At 47.5% G+C, this 24,621-nt stretch overlaps 1 protein-coding gene across 1 annotated transcript; it reads left to right on the top strand.

The window, feature by feature from the left end:
- The first annotated feature begins 7,045 nt into the window (after positions 1–7,045).
- On the top strand, positions 7,046–7,750 carry LOC147975402 (uncharacterized). Its single transcript, XM_087520402.1, has one exon. The coding sequence runs from the start codon at positions 7,046–7,048 to the stop codon at positions 7,748–7,750; it is 705 nt and encodes a 234-aa protein (XP_087376528.1).
- The last annotated feature ends 16,871 nt before the right edge of the window (positions 7,751–24,621 follow it).

Here is a 24,621-nt window from a genome sequence, read left to right as displayed (position 1 = left end):
GCAAAGACGATCACATCCTCAAACGAGTGTGTCAATTGAATCTGCCTGGCAGCACAATCAAGTTGAGCCTTGTGCTTAGAAAGCCAGTCCATGCCGAGAATTAGATCAATATCCGAGTTACCAAGCACAATTGGGGATGACAGAAACTTATAGTTGCCCATCATGATAGAAACATCCGGAACCATAGAGCTTGCGTTCATGAATTTACCCGGAGAGACAACTAATAATTTCCTATGCAAATCTTGGAAAAGCAACTCATGCTTAGATGCAAATGGTCTTGAAATGATACAATGCGATGCACCAGTATAAAAAAGGACTTTTGCAGGAATATCATAAACAGGAAGATTACCCATGATCACTTCTGAAGAGTCCTCTGCCTGAGATGTGTTCATCAAGTTGACCTTTGCAGACTTGGGATTATGCTTGACCACTGTATTGCTGGCAGATCTCATAGAAGGAGGGGGCGGAAGACGCCTCTGGTTGAAGCATTGGTTTGCGTAGTGACCCTTCTGCTGACACTTGTTGCACGTGACCTCTGAGAGAGGACGGTGATAAGGAGCGCTTGACCTTGGAGCATGAGACGAAGCTTTGTTCTGAAAGGCTGGGTTGGGTTGGTGGGAAGATCCATTGCCACCTTTGCTCTTCTGCTGATAAGGCTGAGGGAACGGAGGAGGAGAAGGCAAACAGTACTTTTGCTGCTTAGCTGCCACTTGAGTTGAAGATGAAGAAGGAGTTGCATCCCTAACTCTCTTCTTGGAAGCATCACACTTGAGCTGAGAAACCTCTTTATTTAGTGCCATGTTGTAGAACTCATCATACTTTTTTGGCTCAAAACGCACAAGAGCTAGTTATAGATCTTCTCTGAGGCCACCTCTGAATTGATAAATCATGCTCTTCTCGTCAGGGACGTCTTTCTTGGTGAAGCGAGCGAGCCTCTGGAACAGGATGTTGTATTGGTAAACAGACAAGCTGCCTTGCTTCAGATTGCGGAACTCCTCACGCTTACTCTCAACAACACTCTGAGGAATGTGGTGAGCTTTTAAGTCTTGGCGGAAATCATCACAGGTAATCACACGACCTCCTCTGGAATCTTTGTATTGTTGATACCACTCAGCAGCTTGGTCTTTGAGTTGGAATGAAGCAAACTTGACAAAGTCCTCAGGCATGACGTTGCTACACTCAAAATGTTTGCAGATATCCACGCGCCAATCATCAGCGTCTGTGGCCTCAACACAGTTACAGAAGGACTTCGGCTGGTTTGCGAGGAACTGGTTGAGGGTAGCAAACTAAGTTTGATTGTTGCCATGGCCTTGATTTCCTTGGTTGCACTCTTGCAAGAGTTGCATAATCATCTGCGTGTTGGCATTGGTAGCGGCCATCACAGCTTGCCATTCCTATGGAGGTGGAGGTGGTGGTGGAGGTTCCAGATTCTGACGTGTTGGAGGAGCCATCCTGAAGAGGGTGATATCCGTTAGCATCTTGAAAGACATATATTCAAGCTGAATCAAATGGATCGAATTTGCAACATATAGCCTTAACATTCGAACAAGAATGAACGAATGAATTCCAAAGTAAATGAGCACACTTCCATAAATTGAGAAGCCACTTAGATAGAGGTAGATGAATAAAACAACAAGGTACGGACATGAACAAATAATTGGTAAGGATTACCCAATCACAAACCAAATATCTGCTGAAGAAATACTAGAGCTACATGAATTCCCACCTATGAAACTCCCGAAACCTTCTGGTTATGCAATCAGGTGTTGGGTATACAGGAGAAGCATAATATCTCACCCAAAACTAGCAAATCCTACATCCAGCTGTATCCATCCTTCAACACATAACCAAGAAACCTTCGGAAATCATTTACCTCAACCTTCGAAAAGCATCCGTTATACGAGTTATGGCAATACTACCGAACTCCCGCCCCAGTACTGGGTGGCGTCGAGGCTATCTCACCAACAACTACATAAAAGAGATTTTCGATGTCGGCGAAACTCAGGTATTCCAGAACTGCAACAATAAAATTGTGACAACAACACCTCGGAGCTCAACTCCTCGGGACACTGCCACAACCCCTAAATGTCAGGAGGCACCAAGAACAATGTTCTCGTCACAAAACCATCGAAACGATTCGAAGATACCCGCGTGATCCTAAAAAAAGATTCGTGAAATTTGAGAAGAGAAGAGTAAAAACTCCACGTCAGGATGCCTCACCAGAGCGACGAAGGGACTGAGGAGTAAAAAGAATCCTACTCTCCGATATATACAATCCTAAAAGACTCAAAACATTTTTTAGACCCAACAACGCCAGCGATTCGATCAAGCAGGAGGCTCCAAAGTCGGGGAAGGCACTGATTACCAACTTGTAACACCCACGATATGGCTATATCTCCCATGTGTCGGAGCACGACTTAGAGGCATAACCGCATTGTAGGCATGTCGCAAGAGGGGTAATCTTTACACATCCCATGTACTGAATAAGAAAGAGGTACAGAGTTGGCTTAAAATCGCCACTTCACACAATACATAAATATAACATTACATCATCCAGAATACAATCAAGGTCCGACTACGGAACCAAAATAAAGACAACCCCAAATGCATAAGATCCCCGATCGTCCCAACTGGGCTCCACTACTAATTGTCTAGAACGGAAACATAGTAATGTCCTGAATCCTCGTCGAACTTCCACTTGAGTTTAGTCGCATCCCCTGGAATGGCATCATCAGCACCTGCATCTGGTTTTGGAAGTAATCTGTGAGTAACAGGGACTCAGTAATCTCACACCCTCGCAATCAAGACTATTTAAGCTCATGGGTAGGAAAAGGTAGTGAGGTTGATCTGCAGCAAGCACTAGCATATATGGTGGCCACCGTACGCAAAAGAGAGCGAGAAGAGAAGGCAAAGCACGGTCGAGAAGCTACAAAGATCAAGAAGTGATCCTAAAACGAATTATGTTCAAGCATAACACGAGACCGTGTTCTCTTCCCGGACTCCGTCGAAAAGATACCATCACGGCTACACACGTTGTTGATTCATTTTAATTAAGTTAAGTGTCAGGTTTTCTACAACTGGATATTAACAAATTCCCATCTGCCCATAACCACGGGCACGACTTTCGAATGTTTGAAACCCTGCAGGGGTGTCCCAACATAGCCCATCACAAGCTCTCATGGTCAACGAAGGATATTCCTTCTCCCAGGACGACCTGATCCGACTCGGAATCCCGGTTATAAGACATTTTGACAATGGTAAAACAAGACCAGCAAAGCCGCTCGATGTGCCGACAAATCCTGATAGGAGTCGCACGTATCTCGTTCTCAGGGCACACTAAATAGGTCAAGCTACAATAAAACCAACCCTCGAGTTGCCCCGAGGTGGCCCCGCAGGCTGCTCGTTTCGGACCAACACTTAGAGGAGCACTGGCCCGGGGGGGTTTAAAATAAAGATGACCCTCGGGCTCGCGAAAACCCAAGGGAAGGTTATAGGTTGTTAGGAATATGTAAAACCAAGGTTGGGCCTTGCTAGAGGAGTTTTATTCAAGGCGAACTGTCAAGGGGTTCCCATTATAGCCCAACCGTGTAAGGAACACAAAATCAAGGAACATAACACCGGTATGACGGAAACTAGGGCGGCAAGAGTGGAACAAAACACCAGGCATAAAGCCGAGCCTTCCACCCTTTACCAAGTATATAGATGGATTAAATTAAACAAGATATAATAATGGTATCCCAACAATAAACATGCTCCAACAAGGAACAAACTCCAAACTTCACTTGCAACTAGCAACGCTATAAGAGAGGTTGAGCAAAGCGGTAACATAGCCAAACAATGGTTTGCTAGGACAAGGTGGGTTAGAGGTTTGACATGGCAATATGGGAGGAATGATATAGCAAGTGGTAGGCATCGCGGCATAGGCATAGCAATAGAGCGAGCAACTAGCAAGCAAAGATAGAATTCATTTCGAGGGTATGGTCATCTTGCCTACAAAGTTCTCCGAGTTGACGTATGCTTGGTCCTCGTAAGCGTACTCAATGGGTTCCTCGATCACGTACTCGTCTCCCAGCTCTACCCAAGGCAAGAATACAAGCAAAATAAACCACAATCAACAACGGTGCAATACGCAAGGAACATGATGCAAAACATGGCATGATATGCGGGATGTAAAATGCAATGCATATGCGTGCTCCAGAAGGAAAGGATTGAACCAGGCCTCAACTTGGCAAACCAAGAGCACCGCTGGAAAGATCAGTTGATTTCGGTCGAAATCGATATAAAGATCACCGGAATCGGATGCACGGATTGCAAATGGCAAGCAAAACAATAATGGCACTATTCTGCGATTAACAGCACAATGCCATCTAAAATGCAACAAGAAAATAAGCTACTCCACTTTAACATAGCAACAAAGCACATGGAAGTGATCCACTCAAGATGCTTGACAAAAGATGAGCACTGAGCTACGACTAAATGACAAAATAGCAGGCTCAAACAAGCATGGCAAAAGTGCAAAAGATAACAACATCACAGACTTAGTGAAAATAATAACATGCCAGGAATTAACATCAGGAAGCAATGTTTAGATAAAGATAGCAACATGCTACACAATCAGATCATAGCAAATCAAGGCAAGGCATGAATCTACTGAAAGCATATAACAAAAGTCCCTTACTTACCATAAGCCAAAAAGGATCAGAAAATATGATGGCACCCATGTAAACACAGCAAGATTGAGTCATGCTAGGGTACTCTATAATTGCAAACAAAGACATGGATGGATAGAACATAACAATATCTCAACATCATCCTTACTGAACATGCTCAAAAGAGGCATGGATCACTCTGTAGCAACATGAATACATGGCATAAAAATAACCTCAGGGAAATGACTTGGAAGAATTCTAAGTCCCTGAAATCAGCAACATTACGAGAGCTACTTTGCATGCTTGTGCTAGTCACCACATTGATCACAAAAATACATGGCATACAACCCTGTAAGATGGCATGGCATATCCCAAAACACATGTAGGGCTCAAGTTCATAGGACGCACACAATAATCATGGCAAAAATGACAAATGCTCATAATCTGTTAAGAAACAGAAACTAACATTTTATAGCACTCTTGCAAGAGCATTTGAGGAATCAATATGGACTCAAAAAGCATGGTGCAATGGAACAAAACGAAGAGCACATCCTAACAAACAATTTGATGTATTACACACCCAAAACGGAGCTACGGATGCAGAGTTATGACGCGATGAACATGCCATGAAAATGTTAGTGACTTAGGAACAAAATGGGGTCAACCCGAGATTTTGGATCTGGATCTGGCACACGGTTTTCGACGTTCGTCGGCATGGTCCCGTGGTGTCCGGAGCTAGTAGAGCTCGCCGGAGTAGAGGAGGCACCGGAGCACCACCGGAGCTAGTGGGGTGCCGGCGAGGGTGGCGCGGCGGAAGGCGCGGACGCCGAGGGGGCGGGGCACCAGCAGGAGGCGGCAGCCGGCGAGCTGCGGGGTCTCCGGCGGCAGAGGTGGCGGCCGGTGAGCTGCGGGGTCTCCGGCGGCAGAGGCGGCGGCACCCAGGCGGCGGCGTGGCGGAAGCTCGCGGGCGGCACGCGGGCCGGGGAGGAGAGGCGGCGGCGGGGGAGCCCGAACCGCGTGGGCCGGCGTTGGGCCTGGCGGGCCGCGGCGCGCGCGGGTCGGCGGCGGTAACGTGGCGCGACGGGATTGGCTGAGGGCGGCGGCGCGATTTCGTCCGGCGTCGCCCGGACGTGTCCGGCGGCACGGAGGGGGATCTAGGGTTTTGGACCGCGGGAATTTCGGAGGGGAGCACCTATTTATAGATTCTGGGAGCTAGGATAGTACAAATGAGGTGCGGTTTTCAGCCACGCGATCATGATCGAATGGATGAGAGATGGAGGGGGATTATCTAGGTTTTGGGCCACTTTGGAGGGGTGCTGGGCTGCAACGCACACGAGGCCTTTACGGTTCCTCGGTTAACCGTTGGAGTATCAAACGGGCTCCAAATGGCATGAAACATGACTGGCGGTCTACCGGTAGTGTACCCAGGCCGCTAGGCAAATCCTGGTCCAATCCGAGAACGTTTAACAACCGCACACGAAAAGAGGAAAAAAGGGACGCCGGAGGACGTACGAGTGCCGGTATGCAAAACGGACAACGGAGAAAAAGCTCCGATGCATGAGACGAACACGTATGAAAATGCGATGCACATGATGACATGATATGAGATGCATGACATGGACAAAAGCAAAACGAAGACAAAACCCCACCACGAGGGAATATCATAACTTAGAGCCGAAAATGGCAAGAGTTGGAATACAAATATGGCAAGTTACATACGGGGCGTTACACAAGGACCCCTCCGGGAAGCTGCTGGGTTTCCTCGTGTCGCACAGGGGGATCGAGGTGAACCCAGAGAAGGTAAAAGAAATAGAAGACATGAGCCCACCGCAGACTCTCAAGGAAATGCAAAAACTCGCGTGCTGCGTAACCTCACTAGGGAGCTTCATCTCCAAGCTGGGGGAGCGCGCCCTCCCGTTATTAAAGCTGATGAAGAAGAAGGGCCCGGTCGAGTGGACTACGAAGGCCGACATGGCGTTTAAAGACCTCAAGAGATACTTGACCAGCCCACCGGTGATGGTGGCACCTCGTCCTCTCGAGCCCCTGGTGCTTTACCTGGCCGCCACACCTCATTCCGCTAGAGCAGCGTTGGTGGCCGTCCGAGAGGAGCGCCATGCCAATAGCCTGCCACCCGACGCCGCGCATCCGGTCAGTATGGCGCAGCACCAAGACGGCGCCCCTGAAGCCACAGCAGATCTAGTAGATAACCGGGCACCACAATACAGCGTTGTTGAGGCCGCGGTAGCCCCGATAGGCGACTGAACTCATGAGGTCCACCAGCCTCAGGAAGCGCCCTAGCCTCAGGAGCTCTCGGACTCCACCAACACTTCTGCCCTCATCGAACACCCAGTGTACTTTGTCAGCACGGTGTTGCGAGACGCGTAGGCACGCTACCCATGTCGCAGAAACTTCTGCTCACACTCCTCATGGCCTCCCGCAAGTTATGCCACTATTTCCAAGGCCACCCCATCAAGGTCGTGTCAGCCAACCCACTAGAGAGGGTACTTCAGAGCCCCAATGCAGCGGGAAGGGTCGCTGAGTGGAACATCGAGCTACAGGCATTCCAGCTAGAGTTTAGCACCACTAGGGTCATCAAGGGAGTTGCGCTTGCTGACTTTGTGGTGGAGTGGACTGATGCCCCAGGGACCGAAGAGGGTGAGGACCGGTCTCTCTTGCTAGGGAGCGAAGCACCAGACGGATGGGTCATGTACTTCGACGGCACCTTCGTGTGCCAGGGCGCGGGGGCTGGGGTTGTTCTCATTTCGCCAACCCAGGACAAGCTCTACTACGCTATGCATCTCTGCTTCCAGTGTGGCGAGAAGGTCTCCAACAACATCGCCGAATATGAAGGGTTGATCACCGGCCTTAAGGCTGCGGCGGCCCTGGGGGTGAAGCACCTCAGCATCAAGGGAGACTCCCAAATTCTCATCAACTTTTCCAACAAGGTGTACAAGCCAAAGGACGAGCACATGGAGGCGTACCTCGCGGAGGTACACAAAATGGAGAATAAATTCTTGAGCCTAGAACTGCATCATGTGCCCCGCGACACAAATAAGGAAGCAGATGATATCGCCAAGAGGGCTTCAAGGCGTCAGCCCTAGGAGCCCGGCATCTTCGAGGAGCGGATCTTCAAGCTTTCAGAGGCCCCTCCGGCTGCGGAGCCTGCGCCGCCTTAGGTGGAGGTCCCCCCGCCACCAGCCTCAGGAGATCCCGCCTGCGGCCCGACCTCAGGAGCGCCCTGGCTCCTCGCGCTTGAACCCCAGGAGGGGTGCTGGACTGAAGAAATCAAGGCATACCTGCTGCAAGGGGCCCTGCCAGAGAAGGAGGAGGACATGGAGCGCGTAGCTCGGCAGGCTACAACCGACTGCATCCAGGACGATTAGTTATACCAAAAATGATTGAATGATGTTTCCTTGCGATGCATCTCCAGGGAGCAGGGGCGTGAGTTGTTAGCTGACATACACGGCGAAGATAGTGGGCATCACTCGTCGTCGTGCACCTTGGTGGGCAAGGCATTCCGCAGTGCATTCTATTGGCCCACGGCACTCAATGACGCAGCCGAGCTGGTGAAATCCTGCGAGGCCTACTAGTTCCATGCCAAGGAAATCCTCGAGCCTACCCAGGGCCTCCAGAACAGCCCGCTCTCGTGGCAGTATGCGGTCTGGGGGAAGGATATCCTGGGTCCATTCCCTCGAGCACCCGGGTGATACCATTACATCTACGTCGCCATTGACAAGTTCACCAAGTGGGCGGAGATGGAAGCCGTCCGCACCATCTCAGCCGGCTCCGCAGTTAAGTTCATGAAGGGCCTCGTGAGCCAGTTCGGAGTCCCTAATCGCATCATCACTGACAACGGCTCGCAGTTCACTAGCAATCTCTTCAAAACATATTGTGCTAATCTTGGAATGTTGATATGCTACACCTTAGTGGCACACCCCAGGAGCAACGTCCAAGATGAGCGCACCAACGCAGAGGTCTTGAGAGGCCTCAAGACAAGGACCTTCAAGAAGAAGCTCGAGGCCTATGGCAGGGGCTGGCACACGAGCTCCAGTCCATGCCGTGGTCCATCTGGACCACCGCCACCAAGCCAACAGGCGAGACCCCATTCTTCCTCGTCTACGGAACCGAAGCGGTTCTCCCTCACGAGGTCAAGCATCGCTCCGCGCGGGTCTTGGCATTTGACGAGGCACGTCAGGACACTATGCAAGGGATGGTCCTCGTGCTGGGGTAGGAACGCCGCCGCCAAGCCTCACTCCGAGCGGTAAGGTACCAGCAGGCACTGCAACGGTCGCACTGCCACATCGTCCGCTCTAGGACGCTCGAGGTGCGCAATCTCGTCCTGAGGTGGGTGCTCTCTAGGGAAGGTCTGCATAAGCTCTCACCCTTGTGGGCGGGCCTGTTTAGGATTGTCCGCGTCTCCAGGCCCAGCGCTGTGCGCCTGAACACACAGGACGGCATCCACATCCAAAATGCCTGGAACATCCAGTACCTCCGGAAGTTCTACCCATGAAGCAAGGACCAGTGCCTGTGAAGGACTCTGCTTGTGAGACTCTCACGTAATAATGAGTGGGGCTGTACACACCCCGGAGTCTCCGGAGTGCCACCCTCGGGCCTCGGGGGCTCCCTCCCACGTCCTAGTGGCAGCACTTAGCTCCACGCTGGTGAGAAGACTAGGCTAGGTGCCGGACGCGGCTATTCATTTGATTTTTGTAGCTGGTTGAAGCCTTTTTCTGAAATTTGGTGTTCTGGCGTTTCTCGATTGCTTGGTTGAGCCCCCTTTTCCTCTACTTCTTTGCTCGCTTCTTTGTTTTGCATGGGAGGATAGCAGTTGCCCGACGCTCTCCCTCATGCGCCCCACGCCGGGGGCTGGGTAGGTGTGTGCGTGACTGGGCTAGCCTAAACCATGAACACACCTCGCCAAAGCCCTGTCGTCTTAGAGCTTCGGCTCTCTTGATCTCCGCGAGGCGCCCTTGATTGAGTTCTTGATTGGCGCACCCTCCTTAGTCCGTGCCCCACGGGTACCGCAACATGGTGCGCTAAACCATGATTAGCCCATGCCTGAGGGCTCGTGTAAGGAGGTGTAAGGCACCCGAAAGATGACATAACAAACTCTGCAACTTTGTGACGCCTCCCGACATCAGCGGCTCCCGAGTCGGCAACAAAGAGGCCTCACTAGATGCTAGGAGGCCCCCCCTAAGACAGGAAACTACCCCGAGCGTATCAAGCTAAGTCATGCCCTTCTTTTGCATCTACGTGGAATACGAACAACGTCGGAGCAATAAGCATAACATAGTAGCATAGAGATCACAATTCATTACATGCCCCAATAGGGCCATCTAACTTTTTCAAAATGCAGGAAGAAAGGAAAGGTCAAACAAAAGAGGCCAGCATGACCGTAGTAGCTGACGAGGCGCGACTCCGAGGGCCACCCGGACTAGGCTTAATCCGAGTCCCTCTCGCGCTTCGCCACCATGCGTCGGCGAGCTGACCCGCCGCCGTCCTAAAAGCGGGCCCGGCGGCGAGGCAGCTGGTCATAGCCGCCGCTACTGGTGCTCTCGCTGGCGGAGAAACTGCCACCGCTGGGCGAACCGCGGATGTCACCAATGGCAAGCTCACCATCAGCCTCATCACGGTCGTCGCACAGACTGAGCTCACCATCGCCGCCGCTGTCTTCGGGGCAGCAACCTGCGCGGCGACCATCTTCCCCAAACACCCTCACGAAGAGGGTCGCGGTGCCATCATACTTGAAGTGGAGGGTACATCGCCAGCTCAGGCCACATGCGCGGGAAAACGTCTGCCAACCGCGGGCCAGGGCAATGGTGCCCGTGACGGAGACCTCGACCGCGACCCATGAGGCCTTGCTGCAGCAACCGTCGGCCTGCAGCCAAAGGCCGTCGAGAGTCGAGACCCTGGGCCGGCAGCTCGCCGGCAAAGGAGCACGAAAGCTGGAGCCAGGTGCCAGTCGGGCTCTCCGACCACACAAGGAACTCCGGGAGCACCTCCGCCAAATGGAAGCGCGGCCGAGGAGGCCAGGCGACCATGGCACGCCTCCCCTTGGCACAACGGCTTCTCCGCCTAGAGTGGCCCTCGCCGTGGGAGGAGACACCACTGCGGCCGTCGAGGACGACGCCAGTCCCTGAAGGAGTGCGACCGCGCCCCCGAGGAGCCACGGCAGGGGTCACGGCGTGTTTACTTGGACGTCCCCGACCCCTCTTGGGTGGTGGCGAGCTGAGCCCCTCCTAGCGAGCCTTCCCTTTCTCCGCGGCTGAAAACCTCTTCATGGGCGCCATGGGACTGCAGCAAGGCATCGAGGCAAAGAGTAAGAAGAAGAAGCAAGCGGCGTGGAGAAGGAGATGAGCAATGGGGGCTCCACCCCTCTCCTCATTTATAGCCAGAAGGAGGCCAACCGCCAGCCTCCATGATCGCATGTAGTGATGGTTTTCTTATGCATGCAGCAGGGTCACGTCATGTCGAATGGTTGCTGAGGCAATGTGGGGAAGCGGAGACGCCAGCGTCCCACCGATCACCACGCGTCAATTAAGGCCACAGGCAGTTGGGGCCCGCGGCGCTCCGCACTTGCCCTTTTGGCTTCGCCTCAAAGTCAAGTCCGAGCGCGCCATGGGCCCGGGGGCTGCTGTCAGCATTCTGGGACGGGGGTACCCAGACTTGCCTACCTGCGGCCCGCGAGCGTGGCTCCACCAACGGCCTGGTACGGCCCAGCTTCACCATCGACCACTCAAGACCCTCGCGACGCGGACGGAACGAAGACCTCCTTGGGGTTGCCTTAGTAGGCCAGGTCCCGAGGAGCGGAGATATCTATGCAAGGGGCATCTCGCGAGGTTCACGTGACATGAGCCATGAAGACCAAGGCCAGGCGGGCGCCAGCGGGCGCAGTGTACTAGTTTCCTCTTTGTTACTAAGGAGGCAAGCGCAGGCACGAGTACTGAGGCATCATGCACATGTTTCTATATCGGTGCAACAAGACCAAGACCGCCAAGACGGCAGGACAGAGGTCATTGCGGAGCCCATAGCAGCATCCCCACCAGAGCCTTTGGCAGGCGAAGACCACCTTTTGTCAAGATAGCTTGTACTAGTTTTCCCCCTTCAAACTTGGCCATTGTGGGGTCCCTTCCCACCTTACATTTGGTAAGAGGACCAAGGCGACTATAAATAAGACCTAGCCATCACCGTAGCGAAGGGGAAGAGGATGGAGATCATTCAGATCATCCTCACACACATCAACTAATCGAGCCCAAGAACACCTCACCCCCTGAGGCTGTTCATCCACTTTACTAGTTCATCCTTAGCCCCTCGAGGAAATCCACCACACTGGAGTAGGGTATTACACCGCAAGGTGGCCCAAACCAGTATAAACCCTCGTGTCTCTTGTTCTTTGGGTCCGTCGAGCTGGTCCGTGGGATCATTGAGTGAGCGAGCTAGGAAGAGAGTGTTCTTCGTGCACACCCCAGAGTTCGAACCTCACAATGGGTTTGCCGGAACCAGTAATCCGACAATATATAGGGTCAATAGGGTGTGCACTCATGGTTGATCAATTTGTTTCACAGTATAGACTATGAGATAACGATACTTTTAAACATGCATGATATACCTTGATGTACCAGAATTACAAACCAAAGATTGGAAATTTGGTATTTGACTCCTTCATTAGATTTTGTAATTCATTTAAATGGAGGTACATTTCATAAGCCAGGATTTCGTGATTTCAAATTCATATATCAAACCTAGAGATATACACATACGAGCATGTTCAAACTTTATAATCATCCACTTTATTCATACACATACACATTTCTGCTTTTGACACCATATTTAGGATAAACACATTGTGAGTTTCATTTGAATTGGACCGTATGATGGTACTTGCTTGTACTAGCTCAATGATCCATATTTGAATTGAATGGACAATATAGCTTTCGAGTTGGAGACATTGATTTTCAAAACTTGCATCTTTTTTGCATGCAAAACAAATAAATTCTTGGCCATGATATCATAGTCGGCCGTACAAGAGTGGAACACTTATAATTTCAGGCGCCAAAACCTTTCAAACTTCCCGCTCACATCGAAATATCTCGTTCTCGAAAGTTTAGTCCTGCGATATCTGTTTTACCCCTGCCACATGAACGGAAAAGGGCTGCTTTGGTTACTCCATTGTTTTCCCCTCTTTGCCCCCAACATTCTTACCCAGAGCCCCTCCCCTTCCCCTCCCCGACCCCCCAACCACGGCAAGCCGCCGAATCTAGTCCTCCGCCGCAGTGGTGGACCTCACATCTCGCCGGATCTACCTTCCGCACTTCCGAACCCCCAACTGCCAACTCACTAATTCGCCAGGGTCGCTTCAGGGACTGGCTTGTCCACCGCTCTAAATCTCCTTGAGCGCCATCATAGTCCACTGCACCGGATCTGCTTAACCGGCGCCCTCGTCCACCATAGTGTAGGACCTTCATTGACTCCCTTCTTTGCCACATCGCTGGCCCTTCATACAAGCCCTCATCCGCCGCAACAGATCCGCCTCCCGAAAGCACTGTACACCACGCCCGCCGAAGCCTTTGTCCACTGCATCAGACCCGCTCCACGGACGTCGTATTCAACACCACCGGCCCTGCTTTACTAACCCTGCAGCCTCATCAGGTTATTTCGATTTGTACTCCTTCGGTTTTTCTTCTATATCATGCAACTGTTCACTTACCACAAATGAGCTTTCTTGTATGTCGACAGGCGCCGGAACCGAAGCACCGGATCCGCTTCAGCAACGGTAATAGTCGGCCCAAACTAAACTACAATACAAGCACCATCGACTATCCTTAGCTATCAAGCATGACAACGATACCCATACACCGCCAAGAATCAGGTACTATTTTCCATTGGCCGACGCCCACGTTCACTTTGTTAGCATAAGCACCGAACCTTTGAATTTTTTCAGGGCATCATTCAATTTTTCATGAGACGCGTTATTCTGCTTGCACATGTAGGGCCATACTTCTGGCACTGCACATGTTACATGTGCTAAATTACAAACCAGTGCACATATATTTACAATGCTTTAGTTTTGTCCTAAGTATTATTGTACTTCCTAGATATCACTGCCTACTATTTTACTTCTTGTATGCTATATTTATGATAATGTAGTTGTTCTGATGCCACCTATTGGTTCCATCAGACTGCTTCGTGTTTTCTATGCTTAATTACACATAAGCAAACTAGCATGTGGTTCCACTACTCTTTGTTCATTTTACCCTACATTTTCTCATACTAGCTATTACATCACTACTCCGAGCCTCTGTTCGTTTTTTGTGTGTTCTTGATCTATTCCCAAGTTGCATGACTAATTTGATGCTTCTATTAATTATGGAGCTGCCAACCCCATCAAGCAAAATATTTCTTCTTTTGGTGTTGGCACCTCGAACAAGCATAAAAATAGAGTGAAGCACATATATTGTCGTGTAAGCACACACCCTTCTTTCATTAGTTTGGATGAACCATAGATGATCAATTCGAACCAGTGCATGCAACTAAAATAATTTTACCGAAATAGAGGGTGCAGAATAAACTACAACAACTAGATTTGGAACCATAGGATGTCGACGATATCTTCAAAGAACACTTCAATAGCAGCAAGGCTTCACAGCAACATTTGGTAAGCCAGTGTTTTAGTACATGTGAAATGTAATGCATGTGGGATGCTTTCTTGGCTTGTTCCCTCAACCTGTAATCCTACAGAATTACAAATAGTTCAGTTGTCTACTTTGCTGTATTGCTTGATTTGAATGCTTGTTTGTTCCTTGTTAGTCTATACCTGAGTTGGCCAATATGTTAGCAGTGCCTGCTGTACTATCATAGAGAAATGCATGCCTAGTTCATTTAAGTCCTTAACTTCTCCTATGAACTTCATCACAAGACTGTCTTCGTAGTTTATATGTGGCCACACTGTTAAGTGCTTTCTCAGATTATCTCAATAGCTTAGATGCCTTGGCAACTTAAATATAGCGGTGGTACACTCCCTTTCAACTAGGGATGTCAATTTGGTCCCTTTTAATCCCGATTAAAGTCCACTAGTGGTATGATAGTTCAAAAGAGTTTTTGTTTTTGAGGAAAATGAAATAGGGAGCTAGCAAAAACAAAGTAGATGGGACTAGCGGATGTCATTTATTTGCCACTTACATCCCTAGTTTCATCGTACCATTTTAATTTCTTTTTGGCTGATGCTGCTTCGAACTATTTAAATATAGCTTGCCATGCTCGACAATAATTTGTATGTCGTTTACCATGTAAGCTTACTGCCTGGATCATGCGATAACTATCTCTTACTTATGTCCAGCGGAAACCTTTCAGGATGTCGTTCACACTAGGACACAATGTACAACCCCAGAATCTATTTGTGGAAGCAGTGCGCCATCCATGTTACCAGATGGTAGCAGTTCGGAAGAAACACCGTCGGAGAGCAATCTGAGCACTGATATTATAGTTCTGGAGGTTCTACTAGAGGCAGAAAGAGATGTTGTGGTTGCCGTGAATGAGGTAATCTTGATCTTGAGGCTGGAAATTATGCAATTAGCTACACGCATTATGCAAGCAACCCAAGAATTGGAGGAAGTAGGAATGTTGCATTTGAAGACGGAGGAGGTCCTGATGTGTCTACTATCTGAAGCCCAGGGTAATCCCAGTTCTTCTTTAGATACCAGTTGAAATTGTCATTAGATTATTGTACTTGCATGTTGTATCATGTCTCAGAATGGATTATGTTGAAAGACCCCCTATGTTGTTGAGGTGTTGTAATGATCCAAATTTTTTTGGCGAGGTTGAAGGAAATATGCCCTAGAGGCAATAATAAAGTTATTATTTTATTTCATTATATCATGATAAATGTTTATTATTCATGCTAGAATTGTTTTAACCGGACACTTAGTACATCTATGAATACATAGACAAACAGAGTGTCCCTAGTATGCCTCTACTAGACTAGCTCGTTAGTCAAAGATGGTTAAGTTTCCTAACCATAGACAAGTGTTGTCATTTGATGAACGGGATCACATCATTAGAGATTATGCAACTCCCGAATACCGGAGGAACACCTTGTGTGCTATCGAACGTCGCAACGTAACTGGGTGATTATAAAGATGCTCTACAGGTGTCTCCAAAGGTGTTTCTTTGGTTGGCATAGATCGAGATTAGGATTTTTCACTCTGAGTATCAGAGAGGTATTTCTGGGCCCTCTCGGTAATACACATCATAAGCTTGCAAGCAAACGAGTAAGGAGTTAGTCACGAGGTGATGTATTACGTAACGAGTAAAGAGACTTTCCGGTAACGAGATTGAACTAGGCATGAGGATATCGACGATCGAATATCGGGCAAGTAGCATATCGATGACAAAGGGAATAAAGTTTGTTGTCATAATGTTCGACCGATAAAGATATTCGTAGAATATGTAGGAACCAATATGGACATCCAGGTTCCGCTGTTGGTTATTGACCAGAGAGGTGTCTCGGTCATGTCTACATAGCTCTCGGACACGTAGGGTCCGCACGCTTAACGTTCGTTGACGATATAGTACTATATGATTTATGTATGTTGGTGACTGAATGTTGTTCAGAGTCCCACATGAGATCACCGACATGACGAGAAGCTCCGGAATGGTCCGGAGGTAAAGATTGATATATAGGATGATATGGTTCGGCCAAGGGGTGAAGCCCATAGGGCTTTAGGTCGGTGCAAAAGGAGTTCTGCGGAGGCCAGGGGGCCAAACGCCGGAGACCCTTCCTTGCGGGAAAAACCGACTTTGAGGAGGCTATTACTCCAAGTTTTGACCCCAGGGCTCAACATATAAATAGAGGGGCAGGGATAGCACCTGGAACATATCAAGAAACACCAAGTCGTGTGCCGGCAACCCCGTCCCCTCTAGTTTATCCTCCGTCATAGTTTTCGTAGTGCTTAGGTGAAGCCCTGCGGAGATTGTTCTTCACCAACACCGTCGCCACGCCGTCATGCTACCAGAACTCATCTACTACTTTGCCCCTCTTGCTGGATGAAGAAGGCGAGGACGTCATCGAGCTGAGCGTGTGCTGAACACGGAGGTGTCGTACTTTCGGTACTTGATCGGGATGGATCATCAAGGTGTACAACTACATCAATCGCGTTAATAAATTCTTCCGCTTTGCGATCTTCAAGGGTATGAAGATGCTCTCCCCCTCTCGTTGCTATGCATCTCCTAGAAAGATCTTGCGTGAGTGTAGGATTTTTTTTGAAATTGCATGCTACGTTCCCAACAGTGGCATTAGAGCCAGGGCTATGCGTAGATGTCGAGTAGAACACAAAGGAGTTGTGGGCGTGGGTATATACATATTGCTTGCCATCACTAGTTGTTTCTTGATTCGGCTGTATTGTTGGATGAAGCGGCCTGAACTGACATTACATCACCGCGTTCATGAGACTGGTTCTACCGACGTGCTTTGCACATAGATGGCTGGCGGGTGTCAGTTTCTCCAACTTTAGTTGAACCGGATTCAATGAGCAGGGTCATTTCTGAAGATCAAAAGGCAATCACTATACCACATTGTGGTTTTTGATGCGTAGGTAAGAACGCTTGCTAAGCCCGTAACAGCCGCGTAAAACTTGCAACAACAAAGTAGAGGACGTCTAACTTGTTTTGCAGGGCTTGTTGTGATGTGATATGGTCAAGATGTGATGAGATATAAATTGTTGTATGAGATGATCATGTTTTGTAACCGTTATCGGCAACTGGCAGGAGCCTTATGGTTGTCTCTTTATTGTATGAAATGCAATCGCCATGTAATTGCTTTACTTTATCACTAAGCGATAGCGATAGTCATGGAAGCAATAGTTGGCAAGACGACAATGATGTTACGATGGAGATCAAGTTTTCAAGCCGGTGACAATGGTGATCATGACGGTGCTTTGGAGATGGAGATCAAAGGCACAAGATGATGATGGCCATATCATATCACTTATATTGATTGCATGTGTTGTTTATCCTTTATGTATCTTATTTTTCTTAGTACGGCGGTAGCATTACAATATGATCCCTCAATAAATTTCAAGGTACAAGTGTTCTCCCAGAGTATGCACCGTTGCTAAAGTTCTTCGTGCCGAGACACTAGGTGATGATCGGGTGTGATAAGCTCTACATTCACATACAACGGGTGCAAGCCAGTTTTGCACACGCAGAATAATCGGGTTAAACTTGACGAGCCTAGCATATGTAGATATGGCCTCGGAACCCTGAGACCGAAAGGTCGAACATGAATCATATAGTAGATATGATCAACATAGCGATGTTCACCATTGAAAACTACTCCATCTCACGTGATGATCGGACATGGTTTAGTTGATATGGATCAGGTGATCATTGAGATGACTAGAGGGATGTCTATCTAAGTGGGAGTTCTTAACTAATATGATCAATTGAACTTTAATTTATCATGAACTTAGTCCTGATAGTTTTTGCATATCTATGTTGTAGATCAATAGCTCGCGTATAGCTCCCCTGTTTTATTTTTGATACGTTCCTAGAGAAAAATAAGTTGAAAGATGATAATAGCAATGATGCAGACTGGGTCCATGATCTGAGGATTACCTTCATTGCAGCACAGAAGAATTATGTCCTTGATGCATCGTTAGGTGACAAACCTATTGCAGGAGCAGATGCAGACGTTATGAACATTTTACAAGCTCGGCATGATGACTACTTGATAGTTTAGTGCGCCATGCTTTATGGCTTATAACCGGGACTTCAAAAACGTTTTGAACGACAGGACGCATAAAAGATGTCCCAAGAGCTGAAATTGGTATTTCAGACTCATGGCTGAGTCGAGAGGTATGAGACCTTTGGCAAGTATTTTGCCTACAAGATGGAGGAGAATAGGTCAACCAGTGAGGATGTGCTCAGAATGTCTGAGTACTAAAATCGCTTGAATCAAGTGGGAGTTAATCTTCCAGATAAGACAGTGATTGATAGACTTCTCTAGTCACTATCACAGAGTTACTGGAACTTCGTGATGATCTATAATATGCAAGGGATGACAAAAATGATTCCCTGAGCTCTTCGAGATGCTGAAATCAGCAAAGGTAGAAATCAAGAAAAGCATCAAGTGTTGATGGTTGACAAGACCACTAGTTTCAAGTAAAAGGGCAAGGGAAAGAAAGGGAACTTCAAGAAGAATGGAAAGCAAGTTGCCACTCCCATGAAGAAGCCCAACGCTAGACTCAAGCATGAAACTGAGTGCTTCTACTGTAAAGGAAATGATCACTGGAAGCAGAACTGCCCCAAATACATGGCGGATAAGAAGGATGGCAAAGTGAACAAAAGTATATATGATATACATGTTATTGATGTGTACGTTACTAATGTTCATAGTAGCCCCTGGGTATTTGATACTGCTTCAGTTGCTATGATTTATAACTTGAAACAGGAGTTACAAAATGAACAGAGACTAGTTGAGGGCAAGGTGCGATGTGTGTTGGAAGTGATTCGAAGGTTGATAAGATCATCATCACACACTCCCTTTACCTTCATGATTAGTGTTGAACCTAAAATAAATGTTATTTGGTGTTTGCGTTGAGCATAATATGATTGGATCTCGAACCCGTAGGGTCCGCACGCTTACCATTCGTTGACGATATAGTACTATATGAGTTATGTATGTTGGTGACCGAATGTTGTTCGGAGTCACGGATGAGATCACGAACATGACGAGGAGCTCCGGAATGCTCTAGAGGTAAAGATTGATATATGGGATGATATGGTTTGGCCAAGGGGTGAAGCCCACGGGGCTTTAGGTTGGTGCAAAAGGAGTTTTGCAGAGGCCAGGGCGCCAAACGCCGGAGACCCTTTTGTCTGGCCCTTGGCTAGACGCCGAGGCCCATGGCGTCCGGGCTAGAAGCAAAGGACCTTGGCGTCTGGTCCAGAAGCAAAGGGCCATGGCGTCTGGTTCTGGAAGTCCGAGAAGGACTCTTCCTTGCGGGCAAAACCGACTTTGAGGAGGCTTTTACTCCAAGTTTCGGGCCCAGGGCTCAACATATAAATAGAGGGGTAGGGCTAGCACCTAGAACACATCAAGATTACCAAGCCGTGTGCCGGCAACCCCGTCCTGTCTAGTTTATCCTCTGTCATAGTTTTCGTTGTGCTTAGGCGAAGCCCTACGGAGATTCTTCTTCACCAACACCGTCACCACGCCGTCGGGCTGTCGGAACTCATCCACTACTTCGCCCCTCTTGCTGGTTCAAGAAGGCGAGGACGTCATCGAGCTGAACGTGTGCTGAACGTGGAGGTGCCATACTTTTGGTACTTGATTGGGATGGATCGTGAAGGTGTACGACTACATCAACCAAGTTGATAAATTCTTCTGCTTTGCGATCTTCAAGGGTATGTAGATGCTCTGCCCCTCTTGTTGCTATGCATCTCCTAGATAGATGTTGCGTGAGCGTAGGAATTTTTTTGAAATTGCATGCTACGTTCCCCAACAAAGGTAATCCTCAGTACTTGTATTATTGACATAAGGTGAAGTATTTTTCATGTGAGCATATTGTATCGGATGAAATAACTGTTTGACTCAAAGTGTACCCATCCTACTGAATTCGAGGATCATGACATTTCTAAATAATAATCATATATAAAGGTGGAATAAATCTTTGTCGTGGTTTTCAAGAAATAAATAACAAAATGTAGAATTATCTCTGGATATTCGTAATCTAATACAAATTTGATTTGAATTTAGTTTCCTGGGCCCAGGGCAAACATGAATGCTAATTCTCCCAAGTTTAGAATGAAGCAGATAAAGACCCACTATCATTTTGTGGTCTGCTTGAAGCAAGTGTTTGCGAGATGGAAATTACTTAATACCCCTAACACTTGACATCCTTATCGACTGGATTTACACTCCTGTCGATAGGGGTAGACTAGTAACTTCAATCATGCATGATACGACCGCTTCTGAGCTCATTTAGACATGGTGGTCGCCGAACGTGGGTGGCAAAACACATTTGATTCAAGCTCGTCCGAAAGACATGTGTCTCTCCCTCCATTTCCCCATTCATACACAGTGGACGGCAAAACAAACTCTCCTCATCCGAAATTGATGTAGGCAAATATTTTTAATAGGGGCAGATGTGTAACTTCCCTCAGACGTAACACAACAACCCTACCTCCCGGCCCCATTCATACAATGTCGGCGCCAACCGTGGGCGGAAAAACACCCTCTCCTCGCTCGGAATCGCTACCGGCAAATATTTGGGAGATGCGAGATTACCGTCCTATCCCCAACTGACGTGATGTCCGAATTTTTAGACGAGGGATAAATTTGTAACTTTCCCACATTTCAGACAAGCGCGTCCCAAAGTCTGAGATCCCCCTCCCCCTCCATTTCCCATTCATACACCATCAGCGCCACAACAACCTCCCCAATGCAGCCAGCCTCCTCCGTCCGCCACCCCATCCTCCACTTTACCGGAGCCGCTACTCCTACCTAGTCGTCCGGTGGAAGAGATGGACGTCTCTCATCCACGGCACCGGACCAGGATGCTTTCATCGCGTCCTCTCGCTTCATCGATGTTGTCGTCCACCTTGTCGTTTCCGCTCCTATGACCGCCTCGTCCATAGCAACATGATTTATCCCCCGACCCGACCGTCTGCCATCTAAAGTCTTCTTCGCTGCCGCCGACAGCCATCGCACCTGCAACACCCTCAACATATCAGCAGTCACCTACACGGCATCGCAAGAGAGGTGGTACTCTCCCATTTGTGCTTAAGTTATTTATCTCTCCCGAAAAATAGATCGTAAATTGTTTACTATACTTTTCTTGTCCGTACCAAATTGTAGAGGCTAGTTGGAAGCAAACATTGGTTGCGAAGTAGCTTTGTCCGGTTTGCACCTTAAGATCCGCCATGGCATGGTCACTATACTCGTAAAGCTTATGGTTTCCCCCCTTTATATTCACTACCATCATCGTAGGTGCTTCGAGTCGTGCTAACACTGCTCCTCAAGACCTCAACCCATCAAGCGAAAGAACATGCAGATGTCTACTACACATCCTTCTTCTTGTACATGTTGTTGGGTCTCCAAGTGCAGAGGTTTGAAGGACAGTAGCAAATTTCCATCAAGTGGACGACCTAAGGTTTATCAATACATGGGAGGCATAGTTTGAAGATGGTCTCACTCAAACAACCCTGCAACCAAATAGCAAAGAGTCTCTGGTGTCCCCAACTCACCCAATACAATGGTAAATTGTATAGGTGCACTAGTTCGGCGAAGAGATGGTGATACAAGTGCAATATGGATGGTAGATATAGGTTTTTGTAATATGAAAATATAAAAACAGCAAGGTAAATAATGATAAAAGTGAGCGCAAACGGTATTGCAATGCTTTGAAACAAGGCCTAGGGTTCATACTTTCACTAGTGCTCGTTCTCTCAACAATAATAACATAATTAGATCATATAAATATCCCTCAGCATGTAACAAAGAGTCACTCTAAAGTCACTAATAGCGGAGCACAAACGAAGAGATTATTGTAGGGTACGAAACAACCTCAAAGTTATTCTTTTCGATCAATCCATTGGGTTATTCATATAAGTGTCACAAACAGCCGTAGAGTCCGTAGTAAAATAACACCATAAGACACAAATCAACCAAAACCCTAATGTCACCTCAAGTATCCGCGGGTATGATTATACGATATGTATGACACAATCTTTGATTCATCTATTCAACAACCACAAAGAACTTCAAAGAGTGCCCCAAAGTTTCTACCGGAGAGTCAAGACGAAAACGTGTGCAAACCCCTATGCATAAGTTCACAAGGTCATAGAACTCGCAAGTTGATCACCAAAACATACATCAAGTGGATCTCGTGAATATCCCATTGTCACCACAAATAAGCACATGCAAGGCATACATGGAGTGTTCTCAAATCCTTAAATTCTCAATCCGATAAGATAACGTCAAAGGGAAAAATCAATTCATCACAAGGAGATAGAGGGGGGGAAACATCATAAGATCCAACTATAATAGCAAAGCTCGCCGTACATCAAGATCGTGCCATATCAAGAACACGAGAGAGAGAGAGAGAGAGAGATCAAACACATAGCCACTGGTACATACCCTCAGCCCCGAGGGTGAACTACTCCCTCCTTGTCATGGAGAGCGCCAGGATGATGAGGATGGCCACCGGTGATGATTGCCCCCTCTGGCAGGGTGCCGAAACAGGGTCTCAATTGGTTTTTGGTGGCTACAGAGGCTTACGATGACGGAACTCCCGATCTAGGTTATTTTCTGGAGGTTTGCAGATTTATAGGAGAGGTTGGCGTCGAGAACAAGTCAGGGGGGGCCCACTGGAAGTCCAAGAAGCACAGGGGCGCGCCCTAGGGGGTGGGCGCTCCCTCCACCCTCGTGGAGCCCACGGGACTCCCCTTCGGTAACTCCTCGATCCAGCATTTTATATACTTTCGATAAAAAATCTCCGTTGATTTTCAGGGCATACATAGAACTTTTATTTCTGCTAAAAACAACACCATGGTAGTTCTGCTGAAAACAGCGTCAGTCTCGGTTAGTTCTAACCAAATCATACCAAAATCATGTAAAAATATTATAAACATGGCATGAACACATTAAAAAATACAGATACGTTGTAGACGTATCAGCATCCTCAAGCTTAATTCATGCTCGTCCTCGAGTAGGTAAATGATAAAAATAATTTTTTTGATGTGGACCGCTACCTAACATATTTATAAATGTAATCTTCTCTATTGTGGCAAGAATATTCAGATCCATAAGATTCAAAACAAAATTTTAATATTGACATAAAAACAATAATACTTTAAGCATACTAACAATGCAATCATGTCTTCTCAAAATAACATGGCCAAAGAAAGTTATCCCTACAAAATCATATAGTCTCGCTATGCTCTATCTTCATCACACAAAATATTTTAATCATGCACAACCACGATGACAAGCCAAGCAATTGTTTCATACTTTTGATGTTCTCAAATTTTTTTCAATCTTCACGCAATACATGAGCATGAGCCATGGACATAGCACTATAGGTGGAATAAAATGGTGGTTGTGGAGAAGACAAAAAGGAGAAGATAGTCTCACATCAACTAGGCGTATCAACGGGCTATGGAGATGCCCATCAATAGATATCAACGTGAGTGAGTAGGGATTGCCATGCAATGAATGCACCAGATTTATAAGTGTATGAAAGCTCAAAAAGAAACTAAGTGGGTGTGCATCCAACTTGCTTGCTCATGAAGACCTAGGGCATTTGAGGAAGCCCATCATTGGAATATACAAGCCAAGTTCTATAATGAAAATTCCAATTAGTATATGAATGTGACAAAAGAGGAGACTCTCTATCATGAAGATCATGGTGCTACTTTGAAGCACAAGTGTGGTAAAAGGATAGTAGCATTGCCCCATCTCTCTTTTTCTCTCATTTTTTTTGTTTTCTCTTTTTTTGGGGGCCCTCTCTTTTTTTGGCCTCTTATTTTTATTTTTTTCGTCCGGAGTCTCAACCCGACTTGTGGGGGAATCATAGTCTTTATCATCCTTTCCTCACTGGTACAATGCTCTAATAATGATGATCATCACACTTTTATTTACTTACAACTCAAGAATTACAACTCAATACTTAGAACAAAATATGACTATATATGAATGCCTCCGGTGGTGTACCGGGATGTGCAATGACTCAAGAGTGACATGTATGAAAGAATTATGAAAGGTGGCTTTGCCACAAATACGATGTCAACTACATGATCATGCAAAGCAATATGACAATGGTGAAGCGTGTTAGGATAAACGGAACGGTGGAAAGTTGCATGGCAATATATACCAGAATGGATATGGAAATGCCATAATAGGTAGGTATGGTGGCTGTCTTGAGGAAGGTATATGGTGGGTGTATGGTACCGGCAAAAGTTGCACGGCACAAGAGAG

This window comes from Triticum urartu, chromosome 4A, assembly GCF_056163025.1.
Source record: "Triticum urartu cultivar PI428250 chromosome 4A, HENAU_Tu73, whole genome shotgun sequence".
In the NCBI taxonomy this organism is placed as follows: domain Eukaryota; kingdom Viridiplantae; phylum Streptophyta; class Magnoliopsida; order Poales; family Poaceae; genus Triticum; species Triticum urartu.
The sequence above is the reverse complement of the archived record's forward strand: the minus strand, read 5'-3'. Positions and strand labels throughout refer to the sequence as shown.

Coding starts and splice junctions, on each gene's coding strand:
- LOC147975402 (XM_087520402.1), top strand. CDS start 7,046: ATGTCGCAGAAACTTCTGCTCACACTCCTCATGGCCTCCCGCAAGTTA.